The sequence below is a fragment of the Ochotona princeps genome, chromosome X (assembly GCF_030435755.1).
Source record: "Ochotona princeps isolate mOchPri1 chromosome X, mOchPri1.hap1, whole genome shotgun sequence".
Taxonomy (NCBI): Eukaryota; Metazoa; Chordata; class Mammalia; order Lagomorpha; family Ochotonidae; genus Ochotona; species Ochotona princeps.
This window is the reverse complement of record NC_080865.1, coordinates 2,198,358-2,214,174: the sequence shown is the minus strand read 5'-3', so window position 1 is coordinate 2,214,174 and position 15,817 is coordinate 2,198,358. Positions and strand designations below refer to the sequence as shown.

At 50.7% G+C, this 15,817-nt stretch overlaps 1 protein-coding gene across 1 annotated transcript; it reads right to left on the bottom strand.

Annotated features, from left to right (window-relative positions):
* Positions 1–157: 157 nt before the first annotated feature.
* On the bottom strand, positions 158–14,660 carry SCML1 (Scm polycomb group protein like 1). The gene is made up of 7 exons (XM_058658712.1): positions 14,611–14,660; positions 5,339–5,431; positions 3,481–3,570; positions 3,074–3,160; positions 2,645–2,966; positions 1,226–1,377; positions 158–292 (listed from the first exon to the last, which is right to left on the bottom strand). The coding sequence occupies exons 2-7, from the start codon at positions 5,402–5,404 to the stop codon at positions 158–160; spliced, it is 852 nt and encodes a 283-aa protein (XP_058514695.1). The 5' UTR covers positions 5,405–5,431; positions 14,611–14,660.
* Positions 14,661–15,817: the final 1,157 nt, after the last annotated feature.

The following is a 15,817-nucleotide window of genomic DNA, read 5'->3' as shown; positions in this document are numbered from 1 at the left end:
TTGAATTTGCAAACACTAAGGTTATGTGGCTCTAAAGTACATGAAATATAACATATTTCCGAAATTCTAGCTGTACTACAGACATCTGTTCCACAAGAACCTATGAAAGCAGAAAAATCATTTTACTCTAAGCATGCACTGGCGCGCCCTCAAACGTCTAAATGCTGATGCATTTCTCCTCCTTGAGCTTGTCGATGGCGTGGCCCAGCTTCACGGCCACGCCCAGCTTCAGCCCCAGGTGCCGGATGAGCAAGTCGCTCGAGAGCAGCAGCATAGCCTTCCCGTCAATCTCCTGCAGGAAGAAGAGACTTCGAGAAATCAGTGCAGTTTTGATGAGAATGCTTGTTTCTTTATGTGGAACATGGCAAGGAGAGTCTGGGGCAGCTCTCCAGGTCCGTGGCATCCCCTAAGGAAGCAGCTGCTGGCGGGAGACCGCGCAAATGTAACTTGTAAATTGAAACGCCAGTTGGTAATTTATTAATTCACTGCACATTGCAAGAAAAAAGTAATTTAATCTTAAATTCAAACCAGTATCTATATCAACTAGATCAAACTACCTAGTATCCAATATTGCATGTTTATAACAGAAAGACGGTAGAATTGGCTCTCCAATGGTCATTAGCTCTCTGAGAAGGGTTAGTAACAGGACACTGACCAAGACATCACTGCCAGCTGTCTGCGTGCTGCATGAGGCTGCCTTCATGATGAATGCCAGGCTGTTGTCCGAAGCTAATCAGACACAAACTGCACTACCATCCTGAAAGTGGCACGTTAGATATGTGGCCCCAAATCTTACTCAGTAGAACATGCTCTCTCTGTAAATCTACCTTGCAAATAGAAATAAATAAATGCTGTTTTTAAAGGTCACCCCCTGGGAGCTCGTGGGCATCCCCCCTCCTGCGCCTGGTCTGAGGCTGGGCAGAGAGCCGGGAGGGTGGCTGCACCTGCCACCACACAAGGGTGGCCCAACTGGGAGTAACAAGGCTCATTGCTCGGCTCTTGAGAGCCTGAGGCTGGTTAGTGCAGGGACCACTTGAATGCCCGGTCACAGAACGGGCCAGGAACTCATCATCTAAAGGCCCGCCAATGGGCCAAACAACCTTTGTCTTTTATGGAAAGATCCCTCGATAGGATTTGTTCACTACGCAATTGAAGGATCTTTAGAAAAATCACTTGAACACTCGAAGACATTCTGACAGGAAAGCTGAGTCAAAAGATGCATTACGTGTTTCCTGAAGAGGTCAGCAATAGAGGGCATCATGTGAGGATCCTTCTGCTTCAGGAACAGGAGCACTTCTTCCACACTCCAGCCGGAAGGCTCATCCGCAAAGGCCGACTTCATGACACTGGGCTCATTTTCAATTGGTGAGCTTGTAGCTTCAATGGGAGGGAAAGACACGTCACACTTAGCTGATCGTCACCCGGAGAGTGATGTGAGCTGGGCAGCAATGGTCTGCACTCAGGAACTTTCCCGAAGTACCCAAGACGCCAAGTCTAAAGTCCAGTCACAGGCTGACAGAGGAGCCCCTCCACCCACACTCCTCAGAGCCATGCGTGTCAGGGCAAGAAGCCCACGTCCCTTTAGCCACGAATCCAGCACATAACCAAAACTATCATTCTAAGTACTCGATGAGTTTCTTCAATCTCTCTCTCCATCTCTGTCTAGCTACAGTTCAACTAGTTAATACAATGGAAATTCTTTAGGATTACAGTTTTCTAATTGCTTAAATTTCTCTTTAATCAATTAATTTCTATGACCCCAATAGCTTTGAAAACCAAACTAGTTCTTTTGCAAAGTCTCCCCTCAGGATTTAATGCGGAAATTTAAAAATTATTTTTACTCCATTAGACTCCCATTTCCAATGGCTTAGACACTAATTTGAATATTTTTCTTTTCTTTTGTCTTTTTCAGGCACATTAGCAGGACGGAAAGTAAAGCAGCTGGGACTTGACCCGGTACTGTAATATAGGATACCACTGTTTGCAAGCAGTGGCTTAAGCCACTACGCCACAATGCCAGCCCCCACTAGCTTCCATTTTCAAGAAAACAAGATGGAATTTTACTGAGTTAAATCAAAGGTGACTTTTTATGAGTATTTCATTCATCTTTCAAGTCTATCTGCACAGATAAATATGTTTTTATTGAAGGTTTATATGTTTCAAAAACAAGTCACTGAGATATGAAATAATGCAGCATTCATAACAGGTTGTGGCTTCGCTGTTAATTAGGTTGTGCAGAAATGTTCTTGTGTCCCAATAAGCATTCATTTAGTCACCTCCCTGAAGTCAATATGGATGTGTTCACTGAAGGTGGTTTTATAATCTTCTGGGAAAATTCATTTTTCCATCCAAGAACCATCAACCCAAATGTGTATGTGTGTGTTACCCTGTATGGCCACCTCAGGAGAATTTGAATTATTTAAGGGGTAAAGAAAAAGAGCACACGAACGACTTCAGCCCCAGGCCACCGTGAGAGCCCAGCTGTGGGCAGCGTCGCTCCATGACCTGCCATGCCTTCAGGAAAGGCCAGCAGGCAGCAGGAGCCTCCCGAGAGGAAGCCAGGGCCCCACTAGCACACCTCGAGGCAGCCGATGGACACACTTTCAAACTGTGCTGCTTATCATGTGTGTCGCTTGAAACTCACCAAAACCAGACGGGAAGCAGCTGCCTGAACGGCCAGAGTCCACTGGAGTGTTGTAGTTCAGCACTTCCGCGTTAGAGGCTGGCACGCCGGCGGCCATGATGTTTGGAGGCAGCTCGGCAGTCCCAGTGGAGAAGATGCTGGCGATGCTGCGCTCCGTGGGACTGGCAAAGCAGGGCGGGGCCAGCGCAGAGGCAGAAGAAAAGGCACTCAGTGCGTCCTCCATGAAATACTGCGGACAGGCTTTTGTGAAGAGGTCCGGAAGGGGGCTCACTCCAAGCGCTTGGGGCTCCTGCTGCTTGGCAAATGAGGCTTGCCCTGCTTCCTGATGCAGAAAGGAAGGCGACACGAGGATCTTGTCATTTTCCCGCCTTGCACCGGGAAAGGGGAATTGTAACTAATAGGGTAAGAGAAAGAACCGTCAGGCCCCACCTTCTCCTCCTCCTTCTTCTTCGGCTTCTGGGTCCTTCTCTTAAAAAATGGGAAAGCACAACATCTGTATGCATATCCGTGGCATTTCTGGAACAATACAAAGTCAACATAAATCAGCAGTAAGCATAGAAGGCAGATATGGTAATATCACTTTGACTTGCAACATGCATCGCATTCTTTCAGGAATGCTCTATTTTGCTTCTGGTATTTATTCTACTGCAAGCCTACATTGTAACTGGGCAGCCCTGGTCCTCGCCCTCCCCACCTGATGGCGCAGTGCACACAGGCTGGCTGTGTAGGCCAGCGCTCCGGGCACTCTTAGCTCTCTGAGTGGCCTCCCCGACACCAGGGCTTTATCAGAGCTGCGAGCAGAGTTTTCCCATACTTACATGGCCGGACCAGAGTACCTTAGAGAGACGGTTGTGTTGTCTTTTGGAGAGCTTCATGTGAATGGCATCAAACTTCTTATCCAGGTTTTGAATGGCGTCATATATGACCTATGATAATAGAAACAATGATTAGCAGCTCCTATTTTAAAAGGAAAATGGCATGTGTGAAAATGCCATTCAAGCTGGCTTCACCCACTACACATAGCCGGAGCCCACAGCAGCGTCTGCTTTGCTGCGTGGTGCCTGGCTAGGGGACACACTATTCTAGCTCAGGCACGAGCCTGGCTCCCCTCTGAGCCTGTGCAGATTCAGAAAGGAGCCTACGTGCTGGTGCAGTGAGTCCTCATTTGGAAGGGGCGATTTGGGGGAAGAACTGTGCAAATCTGCTGCATGGCCAGAGTCACCCTGTGCACAGGGCCTGGGGCTGCCAGCGAGAGCCCTGTGCCAGGTGGCACCCGGGGACGAGGTGGTAGCGGGCTCCAAGGCATCTGTGTGTCATGCCAATTATACAAACCCTCTGAGTGCTGGACCACCAGCTTCAACCAGGGGGCGACACAGAACACTTGGACGACTGCTTGAAATGCATGAATTTCAGACAAAACACACACTTAAATGAAAGGTCCAAAACATTTCCTCATTTATTCATTCAAATAAACACTTCTCGAGGGCCTGCCCTGTGGGAATTACTTGACTAGGTGCTCTCCCAGGGGATCTGTCCCCTTAGTTGAAGAGAGCCAAGGCCAAGTGACAACAAGCCGCAGCCCCGACTGTGCCCTGTGGTCCTCAGGCCCAGCCCTGGCACGGGGGGAGGGCAGGGATGGGGGTGTAACAAGGCCTCCCAGTGGGTGTGACCCACATGCAAGTGTGGGAGCCGCTGGCCGGAGGCTCAGGGAAATGGCGCGGGCTCTGGGGACATCGCTGGCTTCCCAGGCTAGAGTTCTGCTGCTTATTAGCTGTAGGAATATTGGGCAAGTAGCTTAACTTCTCTGTGCTTCAAATTGCTTGTGCGCAAAACTGGGATGGAAAGTGTTTTTGGGGTTCTTCTGGGAACAAAAGCACCATGACCCCAAAGTGCTCCGTGCTGTGATTAGTGCTGTAAGATCAGTGCCACGACGCAGGGAAGAACATGAGACTTAGGACCCCGGGAAGAGCGGGCCTGGCTCAGTGGGGTGGGCTGCCAGCGCAGGCCTTTCCGACAGGTGGGAACCTCAAGAGGAGCAGCTGCAGCCCTGGTCCTGCTTGGCTAAGAGGCACAGCCGCCAGGCCTCTGCAGCGCCACCATGTGGGAACATGCCTGCGAGCAGGTTTCCATCTCAAAGTGTTGCTCGCTTCATTCAGGGAACTTCACAAGTCAGAAAACTTTTTTTTCCGCAAAATGAATTCTCATTACTTCTTGGGTGTGCATCTCACTAAACCCTTGATAATACAAACTTCTATCAATCGCGTCTAACAAGCTAGCTTATATAACAAAGTCACGTAAGACACTCTTGAAAAGGCATGGGCCGCTTTGTTTCAGCAGAACTGCCTTCATGTGCATTAGGCGCTTCGGTGCATTCCCATCAGCCAATTACCTTTAAAGACTCCAGAGGGAAACCTAATTCTATATTGGCCAATCTAAATGAGAGAAATAACTTGAAAGGGATCAGGAACAGGCTTTTTCAATTTTTTAAAAGAATGAAATCTATATATTGCTATTTCAGCATTTCAACCTAGAGATATTATTCGAACTAGAGTTGGCTATACACAACACCAGGGAACGAGACCAGAATAGCCTGATGTGGCGTAAGGTCAGTGACTTGCTGACTTGCCCTTTACATGACAGAGAATTTGCACTTGGAATTGGGCAGTGTCCCCTGGCGCGCACAAGCTTTCCTACCTGGCAGTGGCTCAGGACATCCGCCACCATCTTGCCTGGCTCTTCCTTGTGCTCCTCAGAACCCATTTCCTCGGAGGCGGTGGCGCCTTCCTCCTGCCGGGATTAAAGGCCGCAGGTTACTGGTGCACTCGGGGAAGCGCCACAGGCGCTTGCAGGGAGCAAGGTCACTTGGCAGTTCCGCATCTCACTTGTTTTTGTGTTTCATCACCTTTACAAATGGTCACCAAAGCCTCAGGTGAAAGCAGAGATCAGAAAAGAATTCACCTTGGTATGACAAAGAAAGCAAACAGTTAACACAAGGGACAAGGAGAGAATGCATTTTATCAAAAGAATCACTGCTTAGAGGTTGAAACTAAAAAGGAGCACTGAACTGCTCTGCATTTCCTCCTACAGGAGGACAGGGCACAGTGTAAATGGCCAGCTCCCAGTGTGCAAGGAGAAGGAGCGTGCCTTCAGAGGGGAGGAGCAGCTGTGTGTGTACTCGCCAGGCACACCGCAGGGATGGCGGGTTGCAGCAGTGTGGATGTGACTGGCGACCAGCAGTCAGTACCACTTACGTTACATGAACAGATAGTGTTCGGCTCATAAAGCATGTCTTTATCTGAGGCAGACGTGCTAGTAAATGAAAACAAACTACGACTGATCGAATGAAAAAGCAAAGCTAAAGGCTTCATTTTCATGAGCCGGCTGGGAAATCCCACCCAGCACCTGCGCTCACTGGGGGTGAGATGGACACGGACAAGCAGACTCTTGGAAACCCAGCCAGTGCTGAGGCCCATTCATTTCCCACTGGGCGTAAGCCCTTACCTGCTCCAGTGTACAGAAACTAGCCTTCCAGAGCCAGAAGTACATTGAAACCAATACCTGGAACCACGAGGAGAAAACTAAATGGTAGGTGGCTTTTGATTTTTAAGTAATCCCACAGTGCCACTCTGTGGACAAGATAGGAAAAGGTGGTTAAGCACCCATTTCTCAATGCATTAACCTATACACCCCCTTTAAACATTGTGGAAGAAGACAAGTTATAAATAAGTAGACAGACAGTAAGGGGCCGCTAGATTTCATATGAGAAACCTGTTCTAGGAATAAACTATTAAGTTAAGGAAAAATTTCAACATAAACAAACTTTGCAGCTGTGTAACTTTGTCTTGAAATACAAGATACAAATAACAAGTAGGCCTTGCACTGATTAGATAAGCAAAACAATCTGGAATTGGACTATAGATTAATCCTTATTAAAGTGTGTGTGGTGTGCGGGAGGCTGGCATGGTGGTTCAACAAGTTAATATACCATCTACAAGCGTCAGCATCCCATAAGGGCACTGGTTCAAATCCCAGATGCTCCACTTGCCATTCAGCTCCCTGCCTGGGAAAACAGCACAGGCTCTCCCAATGCTTCGGGACCCTGCACCCACGTGGGAGACGTCAGAGAAGCTCCTGGCTCCTGGCTTCAGATCGGCTCAGCTCCGGCCATTGCAGCCGCTTGGGGAGTGAGCCAGCAGATGGAAACATCTCTTTCCCTGTCACTCCTGCTCTCTGTCAATCTGCCTTTCAAATAAAAATAATTAAATCTTGGATTACTGCCTTATGCTTGGTAGGTGGTTAGCAACAACTCCAAAGAGGAGAATGGTTAGGATTGACAGAAGTGAACCGCCTGCACCGTGTCTTTATTTAATTGAATGTATGGGTTTCCTGTTAAGTCTGATTATCTATAGCAATCTGTATTTTGCCTTAACCTCCAGGATTAAGAAACAGCACAGTGGAAGGGAAACATAAAAATGGCAAAACCAGTTTAGAAAAAAAAACTATTGAACAGATTCTCATAAAGTTAAATTTGAACTTACTTATCAACCTACCAATTCAATTTCTGAGTATTTACCCAAAATAAAAATATATGTCCACAAATAAATGTACACATGAATGCTCGTAGAAACTTCCTATCACTGTCAAAATCAGAAGAAAGCATTCACCTCAGATCTATGCGTTTCACTGTACGACAGCAGACTCGATTTAGAAAAGGAGCACGATAAAAAGAAAAGGTCGAACATTCAGTTGGAGACACTAACCACATCTATTTCGCTGGAACCAACAGACATCTGCATGGAACAGTAGAATATCCGGTTCTTCCACGTGAAATGGTTTTAAAACCCACTGGAGGGTTTATTTGTGAAACTGCCTGGTCGCTTAAGACTGGCAACTCCTCTACTCCTGAAAAACAATGCATGCAGAAGTTACTTCCCAGCAGAACACCCCAAGCTGGAGTCCGGGCTGAATAGCAGTGACAAAATAAGGGCCATTCCAGGGCCGGTGCAGAAGTCTTTCCAAATCAAAGGGCTCTGATGTCCATGGCCAGGCCTAGGAATCAAAGCGAAATGCCACTCCAAATCGTGGCATGTCTGCTGCTAGCTCTTTTGGGAGGGAGCGCCAAGGGCTCTGCTCCCAGCAGGCGGCGGGGCAGGGGGCTCTGTGGAACAGGCAGACCACTAGTCGCAATGCCACCTCAGCTGCCAGGGGGCGCGGGCTGAGAGCACCCTGAAGGCTCACTCCAGCTCGAAGATTCATGCTGTCTGTTTGTTGAATTTGTATTCCACCTAAATAAATGAATGTGAAAGATTAGCACCCCCACTGCCCACCAAAAAAAAATCCCCCAAATTGAATTTGACGGTTTGGCGACAGCCCCAAGTCATCTGCAGGTGCACTTGGGAATGGAGCTTGGCTGCAGCAGTGCGTACCGGCCTGCTGAGCTGAGCGTGCGTAGTGCAGTTACTTGGAAGGGCACAATCAGAAAAGCTAACTCGTTTCTCCAACGCGAGCACTGATGAGAGGTGCACTTAGAACACGCAGGTCATATCTCTGTGCTGCTTCCATGCCGCTCTCCAAACCTAAAGAGAAAGACTAAAGGGAGATGGGAGAATGACCTTGCAAGTCAGATACATGCAGACTAATGTCATAGGACAACCTCCAAGTTATTAAAATACTTTCAATTTGAGCTGTTATTTCAAACTACATTTAAACTATTTAACACAAACTATGAGTAACTGCTCATGCTGTAGTGCAAACACACGAAGGAAGAACCACCGTGACGAGAGTAAAGCCGATCCTGCTGCTGCAGCAAAGGTGACGGTCACTGCCACGAGCTTACTGTAGCCACAAAAGACAATGCATCATGCAATCGCTAGAAAGTTCAAAGCCAAGTCAAACTGACCCATGCTAGAATAAATCTTTCCGCCGACCCAGCAATTGCAACCACCAGCTGATTGGGGCGATGGACTGTACCGGGCAACGTAATTGCAAGTACACACAAGAACCTGGTCTGGGAACACCTCAGACAAAGTTTCTTTGGGAATCTCCCCAATTGAACTGCCAGACTCAGAACCCTAACCATGAAGAGAAGTGCAGGTTCCACGGTCTGCCGTGGAGTGCCAGTGCCAGAGCCGAGCCTGCTCAGAGGCTCAGACGGAGCAGTGGACAGTATATCCAGGTGCGCGTGGAGGATATGGCAGTCCATCGGAACCTGCAGAGGACACCCGGTACCACAACAGAGGACAGAACTAATCAATCAACTACCACAGCCATATGTGTTGGCAGTGAAAAACTGGGCAAACGGAGACTCTAAGGTAGACTATGTCAATCAGTGGTTTCTGGAGAGATTTCATTGTGCTTAGAATGGCGAAATTGGCAGCAATTAATAACTGTTGAACTATCAAAACCACTTGAGCAGGACCCTTGGAGCATGCCCCACATCGGGGACCTGGGGTGGGTGGGAGGCTGCGTGGGGATTCTTCCTTTACTTCCCCCTTTACCCCAGGTACAGAAAAAAATGTGGAAATAATAGTCTTACCCACTTTTCTGTAGCCCTTGAGCCTTTGTGCCCTAATTAAGTGTGTAAAGATTGTCAAAAATAAAGAAAAAAACAAAAACAACAAAACAAAAAAAGAATAAGTCTTTCCAAACTGGCACCGTGAGCTATACCACAGTTATGGTAAAAAGTCTCTGGGTGTAATATCTTGTAAATCTGCCCTGATTTATTTAACCAGCTCCCAATTCATGAGCACTTCAGTTATTTTTAAAGATTTGCTCGTGGGTCCGGCACGATAGCCTAGTGGCTAAAGTCCTCGCCTTCAACATGCTGGGATCCCATATGGGCACCAGTTACAATCCCAGCAGCCTCATTTCCCATCCAGCTCCCTGCTTGTGGCCTGGGAAAGCAGTCTAGGACGGCCCAAAGCTTTGGGACCCTGAAGCTGAGTGGGAGATCCAGAAGAAGCTCCTGGCTTCGGATCAGCTCAGCTCCAGCCATTGTGGCCACTTGGGGAGTGAACCATCAGATGGAAGATCTTCCTCTCTGTCTCTCCTCCTCTCTGTGCATCTGTCTTTCCAATAAAAATAAATCTTAAAAAAAATTCACTCACAAAGAAAACTGCAAAACAGCCCTGCATCTGTGCAAGTGGCTCTCCATGGGCGACAATCAGCCAAGCACTCACAACAGCTCCATGCTGTATGCCACAGTGACGAAGCATTCTGCTGGCCCCTGCACATGGTTCAAAACTGGCAGCAATCATAAAGAATGCCAAGTGACCTCTTGGATCTACTGTGCAACACATTCATCTGTTCTGTCATGGTCATGGGTGAGGGACCCCGCTGATCACACACAGCAGTGGTCACTGTGCCGATGCTTTCATTAGAAATTATTCACATCTCAAGCCTATGAGCTCACTTTAGTGAGACGAGGCATTTTCGCAGTTAATCAACCAATATCGACACAATATCATTACAGCTTGGTAGCAAACTCCTATGCACAATTAATTTGGGAAGTTTTTTACTTTTTTCTTTCTTTTTTTTTTAAAAGATTTATTTTTATTTTTATTACAAAGTCAGACGTACTGAGAGGAGGAGAGACAGAGAGGAAGTGGAGCTGCCGGGATTAGAACCAGCGGCCATATGGTATCAAGGCGAGGACCTTAGCCACTAGGCCATGTGAGAGAGAGAGTACTTTTTTCTTCTTAAGAGGTTTATATGCCACCAGAATTTCTACGGCTTTAAGACTGGAAAACAGTTCATAAGAAACTGTTTAAGGGGTAGGCATTTGGTCTAGCGGTCACAGTGGGCATGCTGGGCTGCCCGCATCCTGTCCAGCTTCATGCCGATGACCTCTATGGGAAGCAGCAGGCCCTGGCACCGGGGCAGAGCTGCACTGAGCTGCTGCCTCCTGCCTTCAGCCTGGCCCAGCCTTGGCTGTTGTGGGCATCTGGTATATGTGCTGCTGAAGCGAGCACGTGTTGTGGGCATCTGGGCTGTGAACCAGGCAACAGCTCACTCCAGCTTGCACACACTCTCACTCAGATATATCCAATAAATAACCACACCTTAAGGCAGAAAGTCGCTCGAGCCCCTTCTTCGACAACAGCGCAGTGCAGGGCAGCCCCTATCACGGCCTGCAGCTGTCTGTGTGGCTCCAAGTCGGCTCCACCCAAGCTTTCTACAGACAAATTTGCCGACCACTGTTGTCAAGTGCTCTCACTCCGACCCTTCCCCGCCGCACCAACCTCCAGCTGCCAACAACTGGGCCAGAGTTAGAGACCACGAGCAGCACGTGCAGAGTCTGCCCTGGCCTGCCATTTGTACTTGGTGCCACGTTCACAGAGCAGCCCACCCCATTGTGGAGTTTCTGCTCAGCACTCCCTCTGGCAGCATCTCTGTACCTAGGACAAGTCAGTGCACACCAAGATGCCCTGCCAGCCAGCTGCCCATCACAACGTGTCCCAAACAACCAGCACAATGCCACACGTCATGCTTCTAAGGAAAACAGCGCATACTCTAGTTATGGAAGAGGACACCAGAGACTAAGACCTTAGTCTTGTGTCCACAACACCTGGGTTTGAGTCTCATTTCCCCAACTCTTTAGCTGTGTGACTTTAGACAAGTTGCTTAACAGCTCTGTGCTCTTCTGTGTTTTTAAAGTCTAAAACACCTCATGGATTCATGAGGACTAAATAAATTATTTCAAGCTTGCAACAATGAGTGCTAGAGACAGCAAGAGCCTCCGCTGTAGCAAAACCATTTATCACCAAAAATCCTGAGAATGCATCTGGAGTCATGGCATGCAGCTTCCATTCACACCGTGTTGAGAAGTGAACAGCTCTCCTGTGAATAAATAGTTGTAACTTCTAAATATCATTGCATGACACAAAGAACTGGGTTTTTGTCAAAAACACTTGAAATTGAAGTCCAAATGACCCGGGCTTGCATTTCATTCAGGCAGATACTTCGGCGCTGTGTCTGCATCTCCGGCTCACACACTCTAAGGGGCACAGTGACACACTGGGCATCCAGCGGATGAGCTTCCTCCAAGTCATTCCTCAAAGCAAATAATGACAGCTTCGCCAGCCTTCTGTGAGAGACTCAACTACCACGAGATTAAGCAAATTGAATGCATTTAATTATTTACACTGGAAATCCTGTAAAAGGAGTTTACCTAAAATGACACTCACATTTTAGGATAGAAACTTAAATAGTTTGAGATAACATTAAAAAACAAGAAGCTATGTAAGACATTCTTTTCTTTTTAGACATTAAAGCCATTTAAAATGCATTTTCAAAACTCACGTTTCCAAGCCACAGGCCATTGGCTTTGCCACCTGCGTATCCGATAAGGCACAGCTCACCCTGACATGGGACCAAAACGGGGTTAGTGCTCTGGACTGCGTTTAGAAACGTGGTTGAACCCGGTCGCCCACAGCAGCCCGACAAGCCAATTTGGGGAAAAACAAAAACTGTGGTAATGTACCCACAGATCCTTTCCACAGGTTCCAGGGATCCACGGTTTCCTCGCCCCTACCCACTTCCCGAGACCACTCAGTCCCTCGTGGCCAGGCTCCCGCAGCTGCTGCTCCAAGCCCGTGCTCGGGAGGCCGCTCGCCAAGCCCCGCGTCCTGCTCAGGAGGCCACACGCCCGACCTCATGTCTCGCCAAGCCCCGTGTCCTGCTCGGGAGGCCACACGCCAAGCCCCCTGTCCTGCTCGTGGAGGCCACACGGCCAGCCCCCTGTCCTGCTCGGGAGGCCACACGCCAAGCCCCCTGTCCTGCTCGTGGAGGCCACACGGCCAGCCCCCTGTCCTGCTCGGGAGGCCACACGCCAAGCCCCATGTCTCGCCCAGCCCCGCATTCTGCTCGGGAGGCCACACGGCTGGCCCCTGTCCTACTCGGGAGGCCACACGCCAAGCCCCGTGTCATGCTCGGGAGGCCACACGGCCAGCCCCCTGTCCTGCTCGGGAGGCCACACGGCTGGCCCCTGTCCTGCTCAGGAGGCCACACGGCTGGCCCTTGTCCTGCTCGGGAGGCCACTCGCCAAGCCCCGTGTCCTGCTCGGGAGGCCACACGCCCGACCCCATGTCTCGCCCAGCCCCGTGTCCTGCTCGGGAGCCCACACGGCCAGCCCTGTGTCCTGCTCGGGAGGCCACACGGCTGGCACCTGTCCTGCTCGGGAGGCCACACGCCCAGCCCCATGTCCTGCTCGGGAAGCCACACGCCCAGCCCCATGTCCTGCTCAGGAGGCCACACGGCCAGCCCCGTGTCCTGCTCAGGAGGCCACACGCCAAGCCCCATGTCTCGCCCAGCCCCGCGTTCTGCTCGGGAGGCCACACGGCCAGCCCCGTGTCCTGCTCGGGAAGCCACACAGCCAGACCCTGTCCTGCTCGGGAGGCCACACGCCAAGCCCCCTGTCCTGCTGAGGAGGCCACACGCCCGACCCCATGTCTCGCCAAGCCCCGTGTCCTGCTCGGGAGGCCACACGGCCAAGCCCCTGTCCTGCACAGGAGGCCACACACCCGGTCCCGTGTAATGCTCAGGAGGCCACACGCCCGGCCCCATGTCTCGCCCAGCCCCTGTCCTGCTCGGGAGGCCACACGCCCGACCCCATGTCTCGCCAAGCCCCACGTCATGCTTGGGAGGCCACACGGCCAGCCCCGTGTCCTGCTTGGGAGGCCACACGGCCAGCCCCTGTCCTGCTCAGGAGGCCACACGCCCGGCCCCATTCTCGCCAAGCCCCACGTCCTGCTCGGGAGGCCACACGGCCAGCCCCGTGTCCTGCTTGGGAGGCCACACGCCCGGCACCGTGTCCTGCTTGGGAGGCCACACGCCAAGCCCCGTGTCCTGCTCGGGAGGCCACACACCCGGCCCCGTGTAATGCTCGGGACGCAGCACGCCAGGGCCCCTGTCCTGCTCAGGAGGCCACACGCCAAGCCCCACGTCCTGCTCGGGAGGCCACACGCCAAGCCCCGTGTCCTGCTCGGGAGGCCACACGCCAAGCCCCATGTCTCGCCCAGCCCTGCGTCCTGCTCGGGAGGCCACACGCCAAGCCCCGCGTCCTGCTCAGGAGGCCACACGGCCCGGTCCCGTGTAATGCTCGGGACGCCGCACGCCAGGGCCCCTGTCCTGCTCGGGAGGACACTCTGTCCGACGGCCAACCGGGCAGCAGAGATCCGAGAGCGACCCTACAGAGATGCCACGACATCCTGCGACCCCGTCCCTGCTACACGGGGACCCCCAGGTTTGCAGCATTGCTGGAGCAAAGCGCCACTGGCCCGGAGAGTCGGCGACCTCCCATTGCCCGACCCCCACTTCCGTGTAAAACAGGCAGGACAGCACGAGGGTTCAATCCAGCCTACGGAAGATGAGAATTAAAACAGTGTTTACTCTAAAGCGAAAGGACACACACACACACACACACACACACACACAGAGTTTCATGTTGGCCACGTTGGTAACATTTTGGAAGATTTCTCATATGAAAAAAATTCAGAAAATGCTGTGCCAAGATAAAACTATTTCATTGGTTGGACGCGCCTTCCTACTGTCTGCGCTTGGTCATAGAGGGTCAGCAGCAAGGCTTCGAAACGCACATCTCAAGCCCAAAACACATTCTAGGAATCAACTCCTGATCTTTTAACTGCAAACTGTGAATCAGCTTCGCTCCCTCTCCCTGCCATCCCGTCCATTCAGGAAGAGAAAGGATGGAAAATAATGAGGGACTCAGGAGCACATAGTAGGGCCAAAGCTCAAGGCTCAAGCTTTCTGTTCCGGGTCCCACAAACCGCCCCAGATCTGGGTCCTGGTACAACTTGAGGCTGCCAAGCAAAGCCTTTCTCTGCCCTGGGAGCACACACTGGCCAGCCACGGAGCCCCAGCCGTTAGGCCCTACCGCCTCGCGCAGGACTGGTGCTACAGGGAGAGAAAGTTCAAGGTCAGGAAAAGAAAACTCCACCGGCACCTACCTGCTCTGGGCTCAGCGGCCGCTCCGCCCTGCAGTACTCCTGACCACACGAAGAAATGGCTCCCGCTGCTCGGCCTTATGGCGACTAGGCGCACTGCAAGATCCCAACGGTCATCGTGACAGAAATACGGCTCAACTTGCGCATCGTGTCCCAGAGTTAGCACGTACGTGACCAGAAACCTCCGTGACTCCACTGACCAATCAGTGACCGCCCAAGGCACGTGCTGGCCTTTGACTGGCCAATTCCATTAATTCCCACCCACCAGTGGCAGCGGGCATTGCTAGAGCTGGCAGTGGGGCGGGGCACCGCCCAGTGAGAGGCGGGCTTAGCCACATCAGTTTTCAATTCCTGAGGCAGTTACAATGGTACCATACCAAGGAGCAGTGATTTCTGCGGCTTCGCTGTGCAGAGCTCCAGGCTGTAGCCTCCCTTCGCTTGGCCTGGCCAATCAGACGTGGCTAGATGCGGTGAGGCACCTGGGTAGGTGGCCTCCCCACTTTCGCTAGGTTATTTAAAGTCTTGCTTGAAATCTAACCCCGACTCACCCACCCATCCCCTGTTACACACACAGAGATGGCCACATTGTCTTGGTTCCAACTATGCACCTCCCGCTTAAATTTGAATGGGGGAGGAGGGCTGGGTTTAACATTTTGCCCTGCACTTGTTCTGGTAGGAATGTGGGGAAAGATGTTTACTATCTAGCACTACAGGTTGCAGAGAATGACTAACACATACCCTGGTACCATATTTATTGCCTTTGAACCCAATGCCAACAGTCAGTTGCTCTAAGATGTTAGGCAAGCCGACTAATCATTCTCTGCTTCGATTTTCCCTCTTAAAATGGGCATGCTATGGAAAGTGCCTGAATTAGTGTATCCAAAGTATCTGGAGCACCAGCTGTTGTAGAAGTTTGCTATGTAACAAAGCACACGTGTGTTGTCTAGTGGCATGTTATTTAGCCTGGATTGAGGCTGCATGCTTTGAGCTGAACATACTCTAAATGCTTAGCAAAAAAATAGCAGGTGGATACAGCAAACTAATGTCACGATTATTTCCTGGCACACAGGCAAGCTACAGGAAAGTAGGTTGGACACTGCAAATAGGTTCTTTTTATGGGATACTAACCTAGAACAGTTCCCGGTGGACATGGAGTGTTTTTTTCTTATACTTCGGTCATGATAAATTCCTCTTTTATATACAGTTGCTT